Here is a 25,102-nt window from a genome sequence, read left to right as displayed (position 1 = left end):
CGCGGATGCAAGAAGTGATCCATGAAGAGATCTGCTGAGAGGAGACCGGGAGGCCTTTCATCCGGTCCGCCACTGCAACGAAGAGCTGGGTCGTCTTCCTAACCGGCTTCATGCGCTAAACGTAGAAGGCAAGGGCCCTACAGATATCAAGGAAGTGCAGCCGCTGTTTCCAGGGACCGGCGTGTGGTTTTGGATAAAAAACCATGAGAAAAATGTCCTGGCTGGTATGGAAGGCAGACATCATCTTTGGGAGAAAGGCTGGGTGAGGCCGAAGCTCCACCTTATCTTTATGGAAAACTGTAAGGGAGTTCCGAGGTGAGGGCTCTCAGCTCGGAGACACTCCGCGCTGACGTGATAGTGACAAGGAAAGCCGTCTTCCAGGAGAGATAGAGGAGGGAGCAGGTGGCCAGCAGCTCAAACGGGGACCCCATGCGTCTGGAAAGGACCAGGTTAAGGTCCCATGTGGGGACCAGCTGCCGAACCTGGGGGTAGAGGTGGTCCAGGCCCTTGAGAAACCTGCCAACCATGGGATTGGCAAAGACAGGGCGGCCATCCGCACCCAGGTGAAACGCCGAGATGGCCACAAGATGAACTCTGACAGAGGATGCCAACAGGGCTTGCTGCTTCAGATCCAGGAGGTAGTCCAAAACGAGAGGCATGGATGCCTGGAGAGGGGGCGAACTGCATTGGGTGCACCAGCACAAAAACCTCTTCCACTTAGCCATATATGTGGCCCAAATGGAGGGTTTCCTGCTGCCCATCAGTACTTGCTGTTTGGATTCCAAACACAGATGCTCTGAAGGGTTCAGCCATGCAGCATCCATGCCGTGAGGTGGAGAGACTGTAGGTCAGGATGGTAGAGGTGACCATGATCCTGAGTAAGCAGGTCAGGAAGAAGAGGCAATGGGACTGGAGCGTCCACAGACGGCTCCAATAGCGTGGTGTACCAACGCTGTCTGGGCCACACTGGAGCCACCAGAATCACTCGCGCCCTGTCCCTGTGCTCCAGCCCCGGAGTCGGCTTGAGCAGGACCTTGTACACAAGGGGGAATGGGCGATAGGCGTAAAATAGACGACCAGTCCATGGGAGCAGGAGGCGTCTGTGAGAGAGCCCGGGGAGCAGAAAGCCAGGCATTTCTGATTGCTGCAGGAGGCAAACAGGTCGACCTGGGGAAACCCCCACCTTCGGAAGATGGGGTGGATGACATCCGGTTAAAGCGATCACTCGTGGGAGCAGAAGGACCTCCTCAGGCAGTCCACCAGCGTGTTCTGGACCCCAGGTAGAAAGGATGCCACCAGGTGAATAAGAGTGGGCTATGAAGAATTCCCACAGTCCAACGGCCTCCTGACAGAGGAGGAAGGAGTGGGTCCCCCTTGTTTGTTGATGGAGAACATGGCCATGGTGTTGTCTGTGAGGACCACCACACAACAATCCTGCAGCTGCTCCTGGAAAGCTTGACAGGGAAAGCGCACCGTCATCAGCTCCCGGAAGTTGATATGAAGGGAGAGCACGGACGGAGGCCATAGGCCCTGTGTCTGATGGTCCCCGAGGTGGGCGCCCCATCCCAGGGCTGACGCATCCATGACCAGAGACAAGGAGGGCTGCGGGCTCTGAAATGGGACTCCTTTGTATGCCACCCGGCAATCTAGCCACCAGCAGAGGGAGGCCAGGACCCACTCCGGGATGGTGACCACCAAGTTCAGGCTGTCTCGACCTGGAGATAGACTGATGCTAACCAGGCTTGCAACAGGCGGAGTCGAAGTCGGGCACGCCTGGTTACATATGTGCAGGAAGTCATGTGGCCGAGAAGACTCAGGCAACTTCTTGCCGACGAGGTTAGGAAGCTCTAAAGGCTCCAGACGAGGCCCACTATAGCCTGGAAACGAGCATCCAGCAAGAGGGCTTGTGCCTGCATGGAATCCAGAACCACCCCGATGAATTCTATTCTCTGGGTCGGTTCTAGAATCGACTTTGCCACGTTGAGGAGGAGGTCCAGCCAAAAAACGTGTCCATGACCAACAGGTGGGACTGCACCTGTTCCCTGGTGCATCCTCGGATTAGCCAGCCATCGAGGTAAGGGTATACCTGCACCCACCATCAACGAAGGAAGGCCGCCACGACTGACATACGTTTGATGAACACTCGGGGGTCGCTGAGACACAGAAGGGGAGGGCCGTGAACTGATAGTGTTCGTGGTTGACCACAAAGCAGAAGAAGCGTCTCTGTGCCGGATTAATAGCTATGTGGAAATACGCATCCTTCCCGTCGAGGGTGGCGTACCAGTCTCCGGGAAAGGTATGATCGTGCCCAAGACGATCATGCAGAACTTCAACTTTACCATGAACTTGTTGAGTCTGCGCAGGTCCAGAATGGGCCGAAGCCCGCTCTTTGTCTTGAGGATTAGGAAGTATCGGGAGTAAAAACCCCTGCCCCTTAGTTCCCTCTGAACTTCCTCGATTGCCCCCATGGTGAGGAGCGTCTGAACCTCCTGAATAAGGAGTTGCTCATGAGAAGGGTCCCTGAAGAGGGATGGGGAAGGAGGGTGGGGAGGAAGAAAATTGGAGAGAGTATCCCACTTCCACCATGCAGAGGACCCAGCGATACGTGGTTATTTGAGACCAAACATGGTGGAAATTGGATAAACACCTCAAGAAAGGTGGGGTAGGATCCTGAGTGAGGTCCGGTACACCATCCTCGGGCGTCCCTTCAGAAGGCCTGTTTTGAGCCTGATGAAGGCTGGGTCGGGCCCTGGCCTTGTCCTGATGGGGGGTTGGAGGGTTTCCTCCTGCCATTATGCCCCCACCTCCTATAGAAGTCCTATCTCAGCTGAGGACGATATGCGCATTGTTGTGGCTGTTGAGGCTTGAAGGGTTTCCGCTGGGTAGCCGGTGTGTGCAGGTCCAGGGACTTCATTGTCGCCCTTGAATCCTTAAGACTATGTAGCCCTGAGTCAGTCTTTTCCGAGAACAGGCCCTCGCCATCAAAGCGGAGGTCCTGCAGTGTTTGCTAAAGCTCTGGGGGCAGCCGGAGGCTTGTAGCCAGGAGATACGCCTCATCGCGATCCCTGAAGACCAAGTACATGCGGCAGAGTCCACAGGGTCCGGCGAGGCCTGCAAAGAGGTCCGTGCCACTGTTTTGCCTTCATCGACCAGAGTCCTAAACTCCTCTCTGGACTCAGGAGGTACCAACTCCTTAAAACTTCAGCATGAAGTTCCAGGAGTTAAAATTGTAATGACTCAGGAGCGCCTGCTGATTAGCAATCCTGAGCTGAAGTCCCCCCTGAAGAGTAAACTTTGTGTCCAAACAAATCAAGGCGCTTGGCGTCCTTTGATATGGTCGCTGGGGACGGCTGGCCATGTCATTCCTTTTCATTCACGGATGCAACCACGAGCGAACAGGGCTGTGGGTGGGTGAACAGATAATCATACCTCTTCAAGGGGACAAAGTATTTCCGCTCCACCCCCTTAGCAGTCAGGGGGATGGACGCAGGAGTCTGCCAGATTGTCCTGACATTATCTTGGATGGTCTGAATAAGGGACAGGGCCACCCCGATGGAGCTTCTGCAGTCCGAATGTCCACAGTGGGGTCCTCCACCTCTACCACCTCCTCCGCCCGAAGGTTCATATTCCGTGCCACCCAGCACAGGAGGTCCTGGTGGGTACGGAGGTCTATCGGAGTGGGACCCGAGACAGCAGTGCCTGCTACTGCCTCGTCAGGTAAGGAGGCGGCCACGCGGGGGAGAGGGTCGTGTAGGGGTCCCTTGCAGAGCTGGGGCTAGTTGTTCTGTGCCACTGACCTTGGGGGCCAGTCCAGGAATTGGTGTCTGAGGAGGTCCTGAAGCGGGGAGAGAAGCCACCACAGTCTCTGTGCCTCCCGGGGCAGGCCGGCTGGCAGTAGTCTGCAGAGGCGGGCCACCCTTTTCCTGCTTCCAGTGCTGCTTCTGGCCAGGAGAATGGGAGTGGTGCCAGGCCGATGCCGCCAGTTGCGGTGCCAGGGAGCATCAATGCTGTGGGTCTCGATTAGAGTCCAACTCCGGTGCCACTCCTGCTGCTGCTGCCAGGTCGCTGCTCACCGAGGCGCTTGGTGCTGGTTCTTGGCACGCCGCAGGATGCTGAAGGCTGAGAGCCACCTCCATGATGAGCTGCTTTAAACAAAAATCCCGCTCCTCCTTAGTCTGGGGACAAAACCCTTTACAGATCCTGCACTTCTCTGCTTGATGAGCCTCCCCGAGACACTTCAGGCAAGAGTCATGGGGGTCACCCGTTGGCATGAGCTTAGAGCAGGAACCACAGGGCTTGAATCCTTGAGCTTTGGGCATGAGACCAAGAGAAGAATCGGGGAGGAAGGGCAACCCCCCCCTAGCCCCACTAACACGAAGTAAACCAACTACAACTAACAACAACTATAAACTATAAACTATTAACTATTAGATAAACACTAGGGAGAGTGGAGAGCAAGTGAAGCAGGACTCCACAGTTCCAGCAACTGTCAAGGGTGGTAAAAAGGAACTGAGGAGGCACTGGGTAGGCTGGGGGTATATATCGAGCGCCATGAAGGTGCCACTCCAGGGAGCCCCACAGCTGACCCATAAGGTATTGCTGGGGTAAAACTCTCCGACGGCCGTGTATGCAGCGTGCGCACATCTAACTGGAATTGATATGAGGAAGCACTCAAAGAAGAAGATTTATTCTGTAGAAAGTCTCCTGGTGTGACTATTTGCCTTGAAACATAGAAAAATATTCTGTTCATCCAGGCCTCGATAGAGGCTCCACCAGGGGTTTACTGATGCTGAGTAGGTTGTGCCTAGACTTCCACAAAGCATAGAATGAAGCATTAAGGGTCATAGTCTATGGTTTGTTAAATCCATTTGGCATGGTTGAACATAGCAGCAACATGTGGACTTCAAACGGCCAGATATGCCCAGCAGAGAATTCCCTCTGCACAGGGAAACTCTCACCTGGAAAAAAGCTAGGGCAGGCTGAAGAACTGACTTCTGTGCCAGCCTTCTCCATACCCCTGGCATAAGAGGAAGAAAGGGTGAGTCAGATGCATGCCAGCGGGTGGGCTAGGAGAAAGGACGAGGAGCAAGGCAGAGTAGAGCACAACTGTGCCTCATACCCCATGGTTTAAGGTCACTGAGGGACCTTACACCAGTGGCATACATTAGGGCTGTTTGTTCCTCAGAACTCTAACTTGAATTGAGGCTAGGCGGCATAGGATCAGGAAGTTGCAAGCATATGGACTCGAGATGCCAGCCCCGACCCTACAAGAGATAGGAAGGAAGTTCCCATTTCTTATGAGAACATTATTCAGACATATACAGAGAAAGCACTGCAAATGGGACTATGTTTACATATTAGACTACCAAGCTAGTTAACCAAAAGCAGCTCCATGTCAAGATTGTGGAGTATTGAGAAACTGATCTATTGCGTACTATATGTCTTGAGGCTTTTTTCACAAAACAATTAGACAAGGCCCAAGATGGACTTGATTTGGTCCCCAGGTGGCGGGTGTTCTGAAGTGGCATTAAGGAGTTACACTGTAAGTTAAACTATGAACCTGAGTTGTCCTGGATTTGTGCTGGACTGCTGATTCTGTGGACAAAGCTTTTACCGAGAGGTTAAATAGGTAATGAAAGATATGAGTCCCTCCTATGTGCAACCTGGTACTAGGATCTTCATCAGTTTCAGAAACATCCGAGCAGCAAGTGAGAGGCTCAGTGGCAAAGTCTTAATTTGCAAACATTGATTCTGGATAGCAAACTGGAGAAAATATTGATTGGCAGGAGTTAATGGGGACACACAGAAAGACTTCTCTTAGATCAGCTGAACAAAGGATATCACAAGGGGGCAATTTCCAAAATATGGAGAGCTAACATTTCCATCCAAATTGTGCTTTCCGTATCTGCAGATCCAAAGACAAGAAAGTGAGTAATGGGTGGAAGCCTCCAGTTTTGTTTTGTTTGTTTTTAGTGATAACACAGAATTTGAAGTATAAACCTGCTCCTCTCTCTTCTGCTGATGGATATAGTAAGTTCTGAATTGAGTCCAGTATGACTTACTACTTCTCTGAGTGGGGAAAAAGGAATGCAATAGGAGGAGAACACTGAAAATCTTTATGATATCCCTTTTTGATCATTTCTAAAGCCTACGTGGCTGTGGCTGTACTTGTCCAAGCATGAACATTTTTTTTCACCTTGACCCCTGAAAATCTTGGGCAAGCTGGCTCAGCATCCTCACCACCACCCTCCCACAAGAAGAGCCCTTTTCACGACTGCTGGAGAAACATTTTCAGTGCCACAGGAATAGAGGGATTAAAGAACATGCAGCTCTGTCTGCATTAGAAGCACGTGGAATTAAGGCGGGTTGTTCTGTAACTGCTCCTAGGTTCTCTGGCTGAGTTTTCTGGACTTACTTCATTGAGGAATCCTTCAAGGTTTTAATGAGGGATTAGCAGAGTAGTTTTGTGCCATCAGTATTGCTGGGATGAAGTTTTCTCTAGGGGAGATATCTGTATCCCAAATTATCAACTATATATTTCTGTGATCTAGAGCGAAGACGACTCTGTCCAAAAATACAATGTCGCCACAGGCTTTAATGTACAAGATAGCTAACAACATGAGGTCTGGAAAACATGCCTTACAATGAGAGACTTAAGGAGTACAATATATTTAGTTTATCAGAGAAAACATTAAGAGGGATTTTGATCATGGTATACGAATATTTATATGAAGAGAAGTTATTTATTATTAGAGCATTCTAATCTAGCAGACAAAAGCATAAGATCATCCAATGGCAAAAACAGAAGTTAAAAAATTCAAACTGAAAATAAGGTGCAAATTTTTAACCGTGACAGTATTTACCCACAGGAACAGATTACCACGGAATAGGGTAGATTCTCCATCACTTGGAGTATCTAAATGAAGATCTGAAGTCTTTCTAGGAAATACACACTAGCTCAACCACAGGTTATTGGGTCTCATGCAGTAAACACTGGGTGAAGCTTTCCTGTGGCCTGTGATATTCAGGGAATCCCATTATATGGTCATGGTTCACTCTGGGCTTAAAATCTATTAATTTATGAAAAGCTATTTTATAAGATTTGAGTTTTTAATTTGATTTTGCCTTTAGTTCTCAACTAGTTATTCCCTTCTGTATTTGAATCAAGAAGAGCATAGAGAATTAATGGGGAGATCACAGATCCTGTTGTAACTGATGCATTGTTAAAAATACTACGTTGAGGGCCTCTTAGCTGGATAGAACCATACAGGGTCCACTTTTTTTCTCAAGCCTTTTAAGGATCAGAAAAACTACTTTTTCATTTCTTTCAACTGCATTTAGAGGGAAGTCTTTCTTGAACTGAATGAATAAAAGATTATTATTTGATCTCCAGATTGGTATGTAACAGCTCAGCCATCCAGGTCATCTCCCTCCAAAGGAGATTACTATATCTGATTCAGGTTAGTTGGAAAAGAAAAAAATATGTCCCTGCAGCCAAAACTCAAGAACATAGGAATTGCTATACTGGATCAGGTCTGTGGCCCATCTAGTCCGGTATCCTGTCTCGGTCAGTGGCCAGCACCAGCTTTTTCAGAGGAAGGTGCTTAAACAGATGAATCTCAAGTAGGAAGGTTATTTTACCTATTTGGCACTGGTGCAACCACTGGTGCCCACAATTCAGGAAAGACGTTGATAAACTGAAGACGGTTCAGAGAAGAGCCACAAGAATGATTAAAGGATTACAATAGACTTAAGGAGCTCAAGCTATTTAGCGTAACAAAGAGAAGATTAAAGGATGACTTGATTACAAGTATCTACATGGCAAACAAATATTTAATAACGAGCTCTTTATTCTAGCAGAGAAATGTGTAAATGCATTTGCTGGACATTTAGACTGAAAATAAGGCATAAAGTTTTAACAATGAGAATAATTAACCATTGGAACAACACAATTTTTAAATCAAGACTGGATGTTTTTCTAAAAAGATAAGCTATGAATTATTTTGGGGAAGTTCTATGGCCTGTTTTATACAAGAGATTAGACTAGATGATCATAATTGTCCCTTCTGGCCTTGGAATCTATGAAACTTTGCATTAGGCAGATGTGGGATAATCTGTCACCCATGAATGTCTCACCCTAACCCCAAATGGAGTGTGGTTGAACTCCGAAGTATGTAGTTTCATATCCTTTTCAAAACTTTAAGCATTAACCATAACAACTGTGGATATTTTTATTATTTATGTAAATGATCAATCCTTCTTTGAAACTTGCAAGATTCTTTGCCTTAATGGAATCCTGTAGCAAGGAGTTCCACAGTCTAATTAGGTGTTGTGTGAAAAAGTATTTCCTTTTCTTAGTTCTGAATTTCCTCCTTTCAGTTTCATTCACTGTCCCCTTGTTCTTGTGTCACGAGACAGGGAAGAAGAAATACTCCCAATCTACCTTTATTCTTTTTTCATGTCCCCTGTTACTTGCCTTTTTCTAAGGTAAACAATCCCTATCTCTTCAATCTCTCTTCATGTAAGAGTTTTCCCATGCCTCTAATAAATCACGTTTTTTTTTCTGAACCTTCTCTAATTCTTAAATATCCTTTCTGAGAGGCGACCAGTAGAACAGATAATATTACAGTAGTCTGGACTGTCGATTTATAAAACAATTAACTTAGTTGTTGTGATAAACACAGAAAAATGAATCGGGCTTATTGCTTTTTATGTTGACCTTCTTTGTGGTATACTCCTCAGATGAGGAGCAGCAGCAGCTTGGGTCTTTTTGTTTGGGTAGGAAGAGGCCACTGAAACAGATGAGCGCTCTGACAAATACAAGGAAAATCTGCAGGCAGTGGTTTTGGGAAGGGACAATGAAGGGAACCTTCCGCATCTGATTTGGATGGTGCCCTTGGACAAGAGAGTTCTTGTTCAGCCTCTCAAAAGAACAAGCCATTCAAGTATTTCCATCTCAAACTTAAGAGACAAGCCATGGAGGGTCAATGGAACTTGCCCTTAGGTGGCAATCAGAGGGAAAAAACACAGGAGTTTGGAGAGATAAAGAGTAGAAAGTCTCTTGGCTTGCAGGTGCTGGTCCTACGGATCACCACTGAAAACGGGGTGTTGTCTCACCAGTACATTTAAAGCATTTTCTCCTTCTGTCATTGGCCATCTGAGAAATTTTCCACATCCCACTGAGGTAGGAGGCTGCCTGTGTGTGTTTAAAAAAAAGCTCTCCTGGGCCACTACGAAGAGGCCATACTTCCAGACTTCAGTGAGTAGGAAAACTGCTATAGAGAGCAGTCTTTTGAAGTGTAGCTGAGCCTCTGCTGTGCTGACCACAAGAAGGAAATGCCACTGGATCAAGGATTTTCCCCCAGGCTGCTCTTAGAATCCCTTCTAAAGAGTTCCATATATTTTATATATTTTTAGGAATTATGGGAAGGAAAGAAGAAATAAAAAACCTACAAAGACGCTCTCAGAAAGAGCACTGAGAGGAAATTGCTGCTTTCTAGCACATGGACACTCAGCTGAGGACTCACAAGGAAACAATACAAATGTGACAGCAAGATCAGCTGGAAAGCTTAAGACAAAAAATAATTGAAGTGGTTTCTGGTTGCAAGACAGGTACTCAGCATTCATGACCAGACCAGTGTGAGAAGTTCCCTGTACCCATGAGAGAAGTGAGATTCTGGAACATCCTTCAATAGGCATAGTGGTAGCATACAACCTAACTGGTTTTAAGATGGATCTTGATAAATTTATGAACAGGAGTTTATGACAGGGTTGCCTGCGATAGCAAGGGACTGAACTCAATGACTCAGGAGGTCCATTCCAGTCCTATGCTTCCAACAGATTCTGAAACATTTGCAAAACGGATCTGGTAAGCTGGAAGTCCTTCAGTGAATAGAGCTGTTAACTACAAACCTAACATACCAATAGATAATTAAGGATTAAAATTCTGCAGGAAAACAATGTAATTTTCCTACTGTACATGTACTTGGGTGGATTTTCAAATCTTTATAATCATCTTTTAGAACCAGATATTCTAAAACACCAGATATGTTCTATATACTTACATGATTGCTTATAACATATATTCCATTAATGTACTCTAGCTGAGCTGACACCAGAACAGTCATGAGGAAGAAACAAATTGGCAAATAGACAAAATTATTAAAAGCTCACAAAAAATTATGTAAAACTCTTACAAAAAATATTACATACTGTGTAATTCTGATTATACAATCAAACATTAATATTAATACGTGTGATGACTGACAATCTACCTAGAGTGAACAGCTTGATAAAACATAGCCTCCACAGTTATATATGCCTGCTGAGGAAGTTACTTCTCTTATGAATAAATATCTTATAAACAAAAAGGGTTACTTACTAGTTACTGTACGTTTTTGAATTGCCTAGGTACATTCCCATTCATGATGTGGTAATGTACAAAGGCCCCTGAAGAACCACCTTCTGTTAGTAAATACCTATACAGCAGATACCAAATCTAGCGATAACTATATTATACTAAAGAACAAAGCTCCTTAACTGGATTCAGGACACAAAATATGTTCATTTATCTTAATCTTTTAACCTACATGAACAGATCTTCCTAGAGAACAACTAAACATTATATTAAAAGTGTGAGCATACTTTCCAGTTCACAAGAAATTAAAAGCCACTTAAAGATGACTCAAGTATTGTTTCACAACATTTAAGTGAAGTATCCATTACAAATTTTAATAGTAGAAAGAAGTTATGGTTAACAAAACTACTCTCATGCCTGGGAAGAATATTATAGGACAAATAACAAAATGTAAAATTTTAATATGTATGTATGTAAAGGAAAAAGTATTAATGGCTATTACCAGCTTATCTTTTAAATTAGATGCTATACTTCTATTTCAGCAAACAATTTTTTCAAATCAGTCTGACATGTATTATGCACTATAAATCTTCATATAGTTTGACAAATTGTTCATTGCAAACCTACAATGTGATCACTAAGAGGACAGGATGGGAGAACAATCTGCAGTCAAGTTTAAATTGATGCACAACAACACAAAACTAAACACCACATACTGGAGGCCTGCCAGGACGGCCCCTTTTTCTCTTTCCTTTGACTTCTGTTTCTTCAAGCTCACTGCCAGCATCTGAATGTGCAGTAGTTTCATTTGTTGAATCCCTAGGGAAAAAATACTAGTTAAATTAAAATTATTTGAAACAAGTTATTAATTTATAATCGACACTGATTAAATATTTAGGTATAGTATAGAATAAAACAAATTATCCTTTAAAAGCCTTGTGCAGCGCACACTGCAAATTCAAACACTGCTATGTATGGAGGAATGCTAAACTATGTAAGTTTTATGAAGTTAGAAATTACACCGTATCCTCTCAGACCTGAAGACTCATTTAAATAACTGGCTCTTTTAAAGTGAAATTCTACTTTGAAAATTGACTACGTTAAACAGCACCTTCTTAACAGATCCATTCATGTGTATACTCAGTAGTATCAGCTTGTTCTCATGACCAAAATAAGATTTTACTACTATTTACTCGTTAGCCCTGAGAGCCAATACAGATATCAGGTAAGCAAGCTGGATTCTATTCTAGCTCTCACTTCATTAAAGTGGTTATGTAAATTCCAACTAAAGACCAAATTCTAACCTCAACTGCACTCAAAGACAATGGGATTGCACAGTGCAAATAAGGGCAGGATTTATCCTGAAGAATCTTTATTGCTGGTGATGATGCACAAATCAGAGAGACAGTCAGATTGATTTTCTCATCCCCGGTTGAGTTTGTGACTCTGGGTCTTAGGAAAACCATTTCACTTGTACAATGAGCAAATCTGATCTGTAAGTCATTGAGACACTAAGGGTATGCCTATACTAGAAGTAGAAGTCAACCTACAGTAGATCAACATAGAGCAACCACAGTAATTACTGCATATCCACACTACCCTCTCCTTAGGTCTGTGATGCGCATCCTCATTGAGGAGTGCTTCCACTGACCTAAGAAGGGCAGCGTGGGGCACTGAGAGCCCAGTCTCTCCACTCCACTGGCAACTCCCTGCCGGGAGTCCAGCTGCCCCACAGGCTCTCAGTGGGCTCCCCCCCACCACCACACACACACACCGATCCCCAGGAAGAATGGGAGAAGCCGCCCGGAGCTTTCTCACCCCCATAGACTGAGGTTCAGTTGCCTCTGTTTCTTGGCTCCACTCCCGCTCCAAGAGCTGGGCAGCCTTATCAATTTCACAGCTCATCCAGCCATGAAATTAACAAGACTGCCCAGCTCCCAGCAGGGTCTGAAGCTTCTCACCCTGACTCCCGGCAGCTCCGAAGCCACCAGGCCTTCTCACCTCCGCTCTCAGCTGGGAGCAGGGTCCAGCTGCCCAGCCTCCAGGAAGCAGCTGGGCTCCTTCCATGAAATTGACAAGACAGCCAACAGCCAAGGGAAGGGACGCAGTGTCTACACAGACCCTGGGTCACCCTAGCTACACCAACATGAGCCTAACACCTCTTGTGGAGGTGGAGTTATTATGTCAATGTAGTAGGTATGACAAAGTCAGGCCGGACAGGCTGCAAGAGGGTGCTGGAAGGCAGATATGTTAGCCCTAGAATGTTAAAGGCCCTCTTCCCTACTAGCTGAGAAGGGGCTACCTTAGGTCAATTAGAGACACCTGAATCCAATTAAAGGCTGCCTGAGATCTTTTAAAACCCCTCTTCTGGTGAGAGAAAGGGGGAAGAGAGAGAGACAAGCTCCTGTCAGGCTAGTGGCAGCAGGAAAATAACCTACGCCACGGTGAGAGGCTGTGCTCCTTCCTATAGGGGAAACAGAGAAACCTGAGCGCCTGCTAGAGGAAAGACTGACACCCCAGGGCAATCAACAGGACGACACCCTGCACCAGCAAGGAGGAGGCGAAAGGTATACCCCTGGGGTTTTTGTGTTTATGAGGCGGTTTCCTTTTTGTTTGGTGGAGGATCACCCCATAGGCGACCCTGAAAATACAACCAAAGGAGCACAGAAGAGGGAAGGCCAACTCTGCCCTAAATGAGGCTGATTACCCCAAGCCCACCATCACCAGAGGAGGAAGTGCTAAGTCCGGAGAGATGAAGGAGGTGTCCTGCCACATAGGGAATGTACATCAGCTGGAAGAAGGCTGTAGTGTAGACACTGACATAATTAGGTCGACAAACTGCCTTATGTCAACCTAGCTATTCAGTGGAGACCAGCCCTAAGTGTGGAAGCCCACAGTGTCACTTTTTAGAGCAGGACCACACTTTAAATAGTAAAATTGTTACCCAAAAATGTCCTTTCTTCTGGAAGTCAGGTCCACTGGTCCTACAATGGCTCTTCAACCAGAGGATTGCTACTTGAAGAACCAGACCAGTCACTCATCCTCTGGAGACTGGGTTCTGCCCCTGAAGATCTCATAAATGAGATTATTTCTCAAGATGACATGAATTAATTTATTTTAACTTTCACTTGTATTACCAATAAACTAATTCAACAATCTCTCTATGGGTCAAAGACCACTTGTGGCAGAGCACCAGATCCACCTTTCAGAATTACCAGGATCTCATTTTTATCGCACATTAATGAAAATCATGGGTAACTCCTCTGAAGTCAAGGGAGTTACACTGGTATAAATTAGGTGTGAAGGGAAAATCAGGCCAATTTAGCTAAGATTATACAGTCTTAAACACAAACAAGTGTGGATCAGTTCTGTGGATCTGGCACCATCCTCCTTCAGGGCCAGGTCCACAGATCCTCCAATGTGATTTTATCAAAAATGTTCCGTAAATTTGGGTGGGAACATCACTAATAAAATAGAACAAACATTTAACTATATGAACATCATAGTTACGGTTGTGTCAGAATCTCCCCTTGAGACTTTTGTAATTCTGTTCTCACCTAAATATTTTTGGAGAAAAGTAATGGATATTATAAATCTGAATATGTCTGAATTTTCTAAAGTGTATTTGAGTTCCAAGATTTTGTAGTTGTCAAATATCAGAGTATTTAAAAATCTGAAAAAAGTGATTTTCTGAAAGGGTGTCACTTTTTTTTTTTTTTGAACACTTTTGTTGTTGTGAAAATACATGCAGAAAGAATTCTTTATTCTCAGAAAAAGAAAAACCATGCAAAGAAAAAATGATTAACAATTAACTACTTTACTTAATTGAGTGGTGTCAAACCAGTTTGCAGCAGTACAGCAAAAGTGGCATTGATGATTATGTCTATAATAACAGGTTTCAGAGTAGCAGCCGTGTTAATCTGTATTCGCAAAAAGAAAAGAAGTACTAGTGCCACCTTAGAGACTAACCAATTTATTTGAGCAAAAGCTGAAGTGAGCTGTAGCTCACAAAAGCTTATGCTCAAATAAATTGGTTAGTCTTTAAGGTACCACTAGTACTCCTTTTCTTTATGTCTATAATACTGGCAATGGTTATTATGTAGCTAACTGACTTATTCAAAGCAGCCACCATTTGCTGTGACCAAATGTGACTGAAGCCATACACCGCCTAAGGGAACCACCATTTGCATGTGGAAATGAGACTGCCCTTTGTAAAGATGCCTACCATCTAATATTGTTTCCAATAGGACTAAAGCCAGGATGGCCTCAGAGAAGATGACCAGCCCGGTGCTCACAAAACTGGACAGAAAACTATTAGGAGATGGGGTCCAGGAGACTGTGGGAGGAAGGAAGGAAGGTCCCCAGTAGTTTCCCCTTACCTTTGCCACAGCATGCCTCCAGATCTCCTAATCTCCGAAGATTTCCCCTAGCCTCAACAAATCCTATAGCACTCCTAGCTCTAGGGTGCATGGTCACATTCTTTGACATATAAAGCATACGCGTAACTCCACTAGTCAATAAGTGTTACATGTCCCCTTTTTACCCCAAATCAACAGAAGGTGTAAGTCTGCTACAGCCCTAAACCAAATGCTTGGCTCTTCGCTGAAGATCTGGAGAGTCTCTGTTCAATCCCTGATGTGTCAGACAAGATAGAGACCATCACATTAGTATGGTGGGTGTAGAAGGAACAACTGAATAATTTACAATCCTCCCCCCTCTTTATAGGAAGCAAAGCACTCTCTTAATCTGTCTGATAGACCCACTCCTCAATCACCTTTCTTGGATAGCAAGATACTTTTGGTTTGCAGGGATCCTCATCAGAAGAAGTTCACCACATGACACTGTCAGTCTAATGAGGCAGGTGAGTCCTCCTGCAAAGGGGGCAGCAGTGAGGGCTCAAGGAGGACTCCAATGGTGCACATGGTCAGGTGGGAAGATGTGCTCCCCACAGCCTCCCTTCCATCTGATGTAGTGGGGACATGACAAAGAACAGCCTCCACTCCTTGGCAAGGGCAGCCTGTCATATGTAACATACATAGCACCTCAGAGCCTGGGAGTCTCTGTCAAAGCCACAGACCTTCCACAAGAGCAGGAGAGCCCCCAGCACTGAGGTCCCTAGCTCCTGTATGCTGTGAACCCAGACCCACTCATGGGAAGCAGCAGCCAGGATTCCCAGGGTACAGGAGCTATGAGCTCCAGTGCTGGAGGTTCCCTAGCTTCTTTCAAAGCTCTGTGGCTTCAAGAGAGGCTCCTCTACTCTGAAGAGCCTTGAATGGCTTGGCAGAGCAGATGCTACACAGGACAGGTTCTCCCATAATGGTATAGGCATTGTTGAGCTGGAGTAAGATCTAGGCCACGAGAGAAGAATGCACAAAGTGCCTTAACCTGCCATCTCATAAGTCAAACAAGAAGTGGGGAATCTTCTATAACCTCACCCTTACCCACATCTTTCCATAAAATTGGGATGGGATAAGTAGGGGAACTGGGTGGCATTCACCTCCTCCATCCCGGAACAGGTCCTGCAGATTCACAGGGAAAAGTCTTTTCTCAGGTGAACATTACCTACCTCATTAGCCCTGCAATAATGATGTGACAATTGATACACAGAGATATTTCTGTACCCATTCCTGCCCTCCTCAACCCATTCCTACCCTCCTCACTTGACTCTCTGCTTTCTCCACTATCATAAACATCTGTGCTCCAGTCATTTTCCTCACACCATAAGGAAAAGTGAGGAGAGCCATCCCTTCTCCACTTTTCCATGTGCCCCCAATAGCCTCCTACACCTCCTCTATCAGAAATGCCACATTAGTATAAACAGAAACTTAATTTTAAGCCAGTTAAGGCTGGGTAAGTGCAAACCCTTGGTGACAAGTTAATGGTCATAAGGAAATGCCAGGTTATTGGACAGCTCTTAACTGTATCAGACTCCTCACACAGCAGGTTTCTACTGAGAACAACAGACTACACAAATCATCAAGAAACTCCCTTCTGCCTCAAACAGATAAAAAAAACATACTACACAACACTTTACACTGCAAGCCAAACCTTAGTGATAACCTCACATTTTTGCTGTGAACACACACCACACCCTTAACTTGTGCATCTACGTCAATAATGGACATTTGCTAATGTTGCTGAGGTTGTTAAAGTTTTGCCAGGGGTAAACGCGGTACTTGCTACCATCAGACCAAGTCACCTGGAAAAGCACTAAAGGAGGGTGTGCCCTTCCTCGAATGCCTGAGACACTGCCTGGAATCTCTGGAAGGGTCAGACAGGTCAAAGAAAGAGAAATGAACTCTGCTTCTCTTTGGGGCTGTTCTGCAGCACCTCAGAAACAGACTAGGAATTCAGGTTGTTGTGTAGCATCTTCTCTGTAGGATTCACAAGAGCACCTGCAGAAGACCTTGCTTTTGGCCTTGGAGTACTCTGGCACAGGTGTTTTGCATTCTGAAGAAAGACTTCTCTTTGGAAGGAATCCTTCTGAAACAGGGAGTGCCAGCAAAAATACAGGTATTAACCCCATGATGAAAGGTCACAGGGTAAGATGGCTGGGTACGATGGACTAGACGAAATTGAGCCTATGGGGTCTTAATGCCAGCAAAACTATCTGGGTTCTCCCACTCTCAAGCTGCAGGGCAGAAAATCTAAATGAGGTTCCTACACAACAGAATGGATGGCTCATTTCTTGAGACACAAAGAAGGAAATAGTCATTTGGACATTATTGTGGCCATTGATCCCTAATAAGCTGCTGAAAGTACCTCCCTTTATTAATGAGGCTTTCATTCCTGAGCCAATGTCTGTCCTGTTATGAAGGATCTGCTTCTCAGGAGGTGCAGCAGTCTGTTCCTGCTATGCTGAGCTTTGTTTGAGTTTCCCCAGGATCACAGTTCAGGTTGGTAGGCTGAAGTGATCTTTTTTGACTGCTTCTTGACAGTCTGCTTGAATGCTGGGGGAATGGAATTTGCCAGCAGGGCAAGGAAGCCTGAACAGTTACTTCTCTCTTCTACTTGGGTAGAAGGCACCTGGGAACATCAGCGGCAAAAATTCCTGTCTAGTCACTTTAGGAAGAGAAAGATCGTGGCTTCTTTATCCCAAGTGTGCTGTCTGCACACTGAGTTGCGGGAGAGAAAGGTGGTTCAAGGTTTCAGCAAATCTTGAAGAGTAATCCTGCTTAGAAAAGTTAGACAGCCAAGCACAAATATGTCCCAAATGAAGTAGAAAAAATTAAAATTCTAGAATATACTTTTAAAAAACTGCTCTTACTTTGGAGAAGGAAATATGTTGTCCTCCTGCCATTTAAAGATAGGAGAGAACTGGTAGGCAATCCAAGGCTGGAGCCCAGACCTCAGGAAATGACTGAAGAGCTTAGTTTCTGCTTCCAAGCAGCATGAAAGCAGGTGCCTTTCCTAACCTGCTCTCACACACAGTCCACACTACATAAAATCTAAGTTGACCCCTCCGTAGGGTTTGATTTTTATTAAAGATATTAACAAGGCAACAAAGTTCTGCCCCAACTTTTACCCAGACTTGGATACTCCTAGAACTGCATCCTTCAATCTGCTCAGCTCACACTCTGGACAGCCACTCCATTCAATCCACTCTACTGCTCTGTACCTTATGTAGGTGGAGATCCATTTGACTCATTTCATCTTCACAACCAACTTACATTCCCCAGCAAACATTGTGGGGTGCTTACAGGCAAACACAGCCAGCCTATTATCTAAAGCAGACGCTGAAGATCTTTTGTGAGATATGTAGACCTGGCTATAAAGGAGAATGTACAATTGGAATAATTAACAATTTTGTTGAAAACGAGTGAGGACTAGAATCCAGCTCGTACTTCCACAGCTCTGCTGGCTCTGCAGTGCTATCAGAAATAAGAAATGGTGAAAAATTATTTTTTATTATTGATGCAGGAAGAAAAGGAAGAAACATATCTGTTCAGTGAGATGGTGCCACTTTTACATAGTCACTTTTCAAAGTAGACTACTACTTCAGGTGACTTACAGTCCACACAGGAAGTATGTACCAAAGACACAAATATGCACCTTAATCTCAGTCTCAACCTTAAGCACAAAGCCATCCCTTCCTCCCCAAGAAGTATTCTTCTTCATATTTTTGGTAATGTGAAGAATTCAAATAAAAAAGAAAAATACATTTAAACTACTCACTGTAACACCGGCAAATCTGAAGTAATCATTTTTGTAGCACAGCACCCTCTATGAAATATTAGAACTACATAGAATTTCTTCTAGTGATGACGTTACAAGACAGCTTCCTGGTAACTATTTTCATTAATCTCAAAGTCCAACCTATAAAATAAAAAGATGAAAACTTGTTAAAGTCATGATTGCAAAACGGACGTTCAATATATTAAATGAAACATTGTTATAGACTAAAATCTGTTAGCTCTGTATTAAGTTTACTATTTCAATCATATGAAACTCCAAAAATTCAGAATGAATACACCATGGCAACTTGGCAATATCCTTGCATTACATCATATATTACATTATATCATTACAACTGGGCCCAGCAACATGCATCTGAACACTAGACAATATGACATTAAGAATTTACATATATGGCATTTTGTATTCCTAGATATATATTCATGCTGAAGTCACATTAACATAGTTTTGTATACATAATATTTGAAGAAAACAAAAAACTAAAGACACAAACAATACAAAATAAATGTAAATATAAGAGTATAGAGTGTGAGGGACTAGTGAACGCACTTTCTATTCAACCCAGGAAAAATGGAACCTATTCAATAGGGTTTAACTTCAACCAAAAGTTAATCCTGAGCTGAAGAAGGCCTTAAGACAAAACTCTTCTTGTTAACATTCCCTTCCTAGAACTCCAGCTGCCTGATTAGACTAGCTAATAAAATGCAGGATGAGAGCATTTTAGATGATTGTTCCCTCTATGCAATCCAAACAGCAGATACAAGAATGTCTAACTGTACTGAAAAGGATTTTAACCATGAAGATTCCAAAAACAGGGCTAAATTCATCCACCTTACACAGAAAGGCAGAACTTGAAATAAAAGAGACAAGTATGCATTCTCACAAGAGGTACCCTCTAGTCTGGAGACTAGTGAGATAATCACATCACAAAGGCGACTTCTACAGAACAACTTTCCAAATTAATGGACTGTGTGAAACTCAGATGGGCTTTTCTGTTGATACAGCAGAATATGAGGGATTGCTGTAAAGTTGTTGCATTAGATGTGAGTTTGATAAATAAAGCGTGTGTGCTGTTTTTCAGTATCTGTGAGAAATGAAAGTGAACGCATTATGGATAAGACTGCAAGTTTGTCACGGAGATCATGGATTTCGTGACTTTCTGTGACCTCCGCGACTTCTGTAGCAGCTGCTGCAGCCCCTGGGCCAGCCACACCGGCTGCTGCTGCGGCAGTCTTGGGCCACCCCCAAACCACCAACAGTTTGGGTGTGGGACAGGGCTCAGGGCTGGGGCGCCGAAGGGGGTGAGGACTCTGGGCAGTGCTTACCTTGGGGGTCTCCCCAGAAGCAGCAACATGTCCCTCCCTCAGCTCCTGGCACCACCCTCGCATCTCCCATTGGCCGCGGTACCCTGCCAATAGGAGCTGCGGAGCTAGGAGCTTAGGGAGGGACATGTTGCCGCTTCTAGAGAAGCCAGGTAGGGAGCCTGCGAGTCCCACCAACCCCGCCCAGCACCTGCGGCACCCACTGGGCTGCTCCCACCTGAGCACCACTGGAGCCCCCTGGGCTGCCATCCCCGGAGCACTTGTGGGGCCCCCACAAGCACCACAGCCCTCTCAAGATTTTATCAGGGATATAGTTTAAGTCATGGACAGGTCACGGGCCGTGATTTTTTGTTTACTGCTCGTGACCTGTCGATGACTTTTACTAAAACTACTCATGACTAAAACATAGCCTTAATTATGGAGTGCTGCAGTGTGTTACAGAAAATCTAGCAGTCACTGTGAAGGGGAAATGAATGCTAGGAACTTTCCCTTAAATATCTTCATTCCATGCCTTTAAAGCTTTGGGTTGATAAGGATCCATCAGGATGCGCCCTAAAGAGTCAATAAAATAAAGGGATTTTTTGCATTAATTTCCTAACTTTTATACTTGGCTGATGTACTTAAGTGTACTTAATCACAAGATTAGAGAAATGACAAGGGGAGCTGCACCTGCCTGGGAAACAAAGGTAGAAACTGCATTGATGAAGCTGCTTCTATGATTTGTGTCAAACTTCTTCAACAGCATGAGAAGCTGCAACATGCATTAGGAAGGTTTTTGTCTCCGTGTCATTTTCTCACCATTTAAAAGTTACTGAAAGTAGATATACCAGGAGCAACACATCATATTTAATAGCGACGACAACATGCCATAACCTTTCCCACTTCTGGAAAATGGATACAGTCAGAAGCAGCCGCAGCAGCAGCTCTGCCTAGTGTGCTTCCCCATTCCTGTCAGCGCGAAGCACATCTCTCAACCTTCAAACCTACAAATGTGCAACACCAGCCAACAAAATGGGTAACCAATAACAAAATACTTACAACATTTTCTTTCAGCCTCTGCAGTTTGTGTGGATTAAATATAACATTTATCCTTATGAAACTCTGAACTGGCACACATTCATGGTTTTTCACAGCAAAGGTGATTAACCATTGGAACAAACTGCCAAGGGACGTGGTGGATTCTTCATCTTTTGGTGTCTTCAAATCAAAAGATCTATAACCTCTTTCTGGATCATGTGCTTTAGTCAAAACACAAGTTACGCTTTAGTCAAACACAAATTACTGGGCTCAATACAGGAGCAACTGGGTGAATTTTAATGGCCTGTGATATGTAGGAGATCCGACGAGATGATCTAACGATCCCTTCTGGCCTGAAATTCTCTAAATTCCTTAAAGATAGAGCCTTTCATAGATTTCAGTAGTAGGCAAACACCCACCACTGTTGCCTTGACCATGGAGGAGCTACTAAGATTACCTTGGTCCTATCATGTCTTCTCTCTCCCAGTACCTTTTGTATCAGTGCAAAGCATACAAACAACAGTCCCTTCCCCCAATTCAGAAGAAACATGAGGACAATGGATAGAATGTTTCTGTCTGGAAATAGGGCACTGCATGTCGGTGAAGAGAACTCTCTCTGGAAACCTTCAAAAGCTGAATATGTTTTGAATTAGTGAATCCTTTACAGAACTTTCATGCAGCTGTGTAAGGTCTCTGCTGAGTTGGTCTGCTTTGTCACTGTCCTTGCCTGCTAAGTTAAGAGCAATTGTTGCACATACACCAGTCCCACAACTGTTTGATTGCCTCCTTGTATAGTTGAGATGCGTGAACTCCTTCCTACATGTTCAGGTAATGACACAGCTGCTGTATTTTCCATGACGACTTGTATTACCTCGTTGTGGATATGGCGTAGAAAATTATTTCAGAGCTACACTGATAGCCCTCAGTTCTAGCATATTTATATGTAGGGCCGTACCAAATACACAGTCATGAATAACGTGTCACGGACAATGAAATCTGGTTCCCCCCCCCATGAAATCTGGTCTTTTGTATGTTTTTACCCTATACTACACAGATTTCACTGGAAAGACCAGCGTTTCTCAAATGGGGGGTCTTGACTCATAAGGGAGTTGCGGCGGGGGGGGGTCACCAGATTATTTTCGGGGATGTCACAGTATTGCCACAATTGCTCTTACTTCTGAGCTGACTTCAGAGCTGGGCGGCTGTTGGCCAGGTGCCCAGCTCTGAAGGCAGCACCCTGCCAGCAGCAGCACAGAAGTAAGGGTAGCAATACCATACCATGCCATCCTTACTTCTGTGCTGCTGCCTTCAGAGCTGGGTGGCCGGATAGTGGCAGCTGCTGACTGAGGGCCCAGCTCTGCAGACAGCAGCGCAGAAGTAAGGGTGGAAATACCATACCATGCCATCCTTACTTCTGTGCTGCTACTGGAGACAGCTCTGCCTTTAGAGCTGGGCTCCCGGCCTGCAGCCGCCGCTCTCCAGCTGCCCTTCTCTAAACGCAGCACAGCTGCCAGCAGCAGCACAGGAGTAAGGATAGCAGTACTGCAACCCCTCCTCCCCCCACAATAATGTTGCGACACCCCCCACCCCAACTCCTTTTTGGGTCAGGACCCCTACAATCACAATACCGTGAAATTTAAGATTTAAATAGCTGAAATCATTAAATTTTAAAAATTTTAAATCTTATGACCACGAAATTGAACAAAATGGACCATGATTTTGGTAGGGCCTTAGTTATATGTAATGCCTTTTCTCCACAGCGCCAACATTTCCAAATCAATATACAGTCTCCATGCGTTCTCCATCCTTTCTTGGAAGTATCCAAAGTGATCATCAACAAAGGAGTGAGAGGATTGAAAGATACTCCTTTGAGAACATTCTCTGGTTGAGTCTCCACCACGACAAGGACACTAGAATTGCTTTTGCGAGAGACAATTCTGAACAGGCTAGCCTTTTGCTTGGGTTGAAATTCTGTGCCACTAATGCCGAAAAGGTCTCATTCTGAGTCTGGCATAAAATATGACATAAATTGCCAAAGCCCCTGAAAGAAAATTATCTTTTGAGAGGAGATTTTGTATCAATATCTGTATGATAGACTGAAATTTTAGAAATCTCACCATTGGAAGAAAGACTTTGCCTTCTTGAAAGTCAAGATCTGCCCCCTATGAATGCAATTCTTTGTGTAGGAAAGAGGAGATTTTTTTCATATTCATCAAGTCCTAAATTTTCCACAAGAGAGTACATGTAAGGCAGATGTTCTTCATAAGGTCTTCTTTTGTTGAAACTTTGAGAAGCCAATCATCCAAATATAGATAGATGAAAATACCATAACAATACCATCTCAGACGAGCTGCTAACACAACTAACATTAAAATGGTTGTGCAGCAGAAAAGACCAAAAGATAGAACCTTGTATTGAAAATTATCCTGGCAGATAGCGAAGTGTAGATGTGTGTAGAGATTTAGAGATATGGAAATATGCATCCTCCTTTACCTCAAAAGTTGAAAACCAACTTAGAGTCAAAAGGGAATGGTTAATAGACACCAGAGGCAACACATGACTCTAGAACTTCCTGCTATGTGTGTTAAGCTTTCTCATGTCTAATAGCGGATGGAGACCTCCAACTTCCTTTAATATTAGGAAATATCTTGTGCATTACACCCCTTTCTGGACCCCCTTGGAACCTCCTTTATTGATCCTATTAGAATCAGAGACTGGATTTCTTAATGTGTTCTCGTGGGACAGATCCCTGAAAACGGAGAGGAAGGGGACTGATAAAGGTTTTCTAATTCAAAGGCAGAGACTTTCTCTATTACTTCCAAAACACAACTGTCCAATGTGACTGAGGTTCATGTCTGGAGGAATTGAGAAAGCCGGCTTCCAAATGGCGGGGAAGTGGATACACTATTGATGAGGATTAAGAGCTGCAAACCCATGTCAAACTTGTGACTTGATATTTGACAGAGATGACAAAGTTGAAGAACGCTTTACTTTCATTCATGGCTTGAAAGGTTTCCTTCCATTCAGATACTGCCTTGGATCCAGAGCCTGGTACAGAGACCAATGTCTTATACAGAACTTCTCTCTCCTTGAATCTGAACTTGCCAGGAGCCAAGCCAGGACTCTTGTCCTTAGCATTGGGCACTTTTTCAAATTTGTAACCAACACAACACAGCCAACAGTTCTTAAAGTAGCAAGCCTTGCAGCCTGTTCTGTAGATCTTTCTGAGTTTGTGGAGGGTATGTTGAGCAAACTGAACGCCTTAATAGAGAATGGCCCTCATCCAGGCACACGAGACACTAGGTTGAGCACCAGACACCAGGAAGATCACTTGACAGGATACACACTTTTTTAAATTCTTCAACTCCAACATGGAACTGGAGATGGAACAGAAGAGCTAACTATTATTAATTATAACCAAGGAATTAAGTTATAACTATTAAGCTCTCCTAACTATGATTAGCAATAAAACTAGTACTAAGATCTCTAAACCTGCTTTGAAAACAAATGTGGAGCCAAAGGACCTGGAGAGGTTCACCTCTGTCTTCTGGTGCAGTTGAAAAGAACTGAGGTGGGAGAGTCACACCCCATTTACAGCCTTACATTCAGCAGATTAACAAACACAGAAAGAAGGGCTAGGAGGGGCATCTAACAGGCACTTCTACTAGAATGTTTCCACTGTCTAGCCTGAACCAACTGGTGCATCCCATGAGTGGGAATATGCCGAGGACACTCAAAAAAGAATGGACAGTTTTACGGGATTAAGTATGAAAATGAACAATACATCTGACACAGCATGCATTTTGTTATTTTGATATACCTTTTCCCTCCACTCTGGGACTCAGAACCATGCAGGAGTGAGCCCTCCCCAACCAGGGTCACCAGGGCCCATGCATTCCCACCCCTCCCCTTTCAGCCACATGGGTTTGGAAATGAAAAACTCCTGGGAGGAGCCAGCCAGATATTCAGCTGGCAGCAGAAAACTTTTAGATTTTGAGTTTGTATCACACCTAGCACAATGGGCCCTGATCTCAGTTGGTCATGAGGCACTACTGAAACAGTACTACTAACAATACATTTTTAATGCTGCTCCAAAGCAGTAAAAAAAATGATTTATCTAACCATAATTTTTTCTTCTCTGAAGTGGGTATCTGATGCTCTGTGATCCATTAGAACTCATTTATTCCTCCTCAGCTTCCAAGCCAGAGAC

At 44.5% G+C, this 25,102-nt stretch overlaps 1 protein-coding gene across 6 annotated transcripts in view; it reads right to left on the bottom strand.

Annotated features, from left to right (window-relative positions):
- The window catches only part of STAG1 (STAG1 cohesin complex component), a 363,241-nt gene that overhangs the window by 278,860 nt on the left and 59,279 nt on the right, over positions 1-25,102 (bottom strand). For all 6 annotated transcript variants that reach the window (XM_074964074.1, XM_074964070.1, XM_074964075.1 and 3 more), the window contains 2 exons: positions 18,533-18,673; positions 11,074-11,176 (listed from right to left, as the gene is read on the bottom strand). In XM_074964074.1, coding sequence (XP_074820175.1) covers positions 11,074-11,176; positions 18,533-18,561 — 132 coding nt within the window. In that variant the 5' untranslated portion in view covers positions 18,562-18,673. The remainder of the gene's footprint in view (positions 1-11,073; positions 11,177-18,532; positions 18,674-25,102) is intronic.

The sequence above is a fragment of the Natator depressus genome, chromosome 9 (genome assembly GCF_965152275.1).
Source record: "Natator depressus isolate rNatDep1 chromosome 9, rNatDep2.hap1, whole genome shotgun sequence".
Lineage (NCBI taxonomy): Eukaryota > Metazoa > Chordata > Testudines > Cheloniidae > Natator > Natator depressus.
The sequence above is the reverse complement of the archived record's forward strand: the minus strand, read 5'-3'. Positions and strand labels throughout refer to the sequence as shown.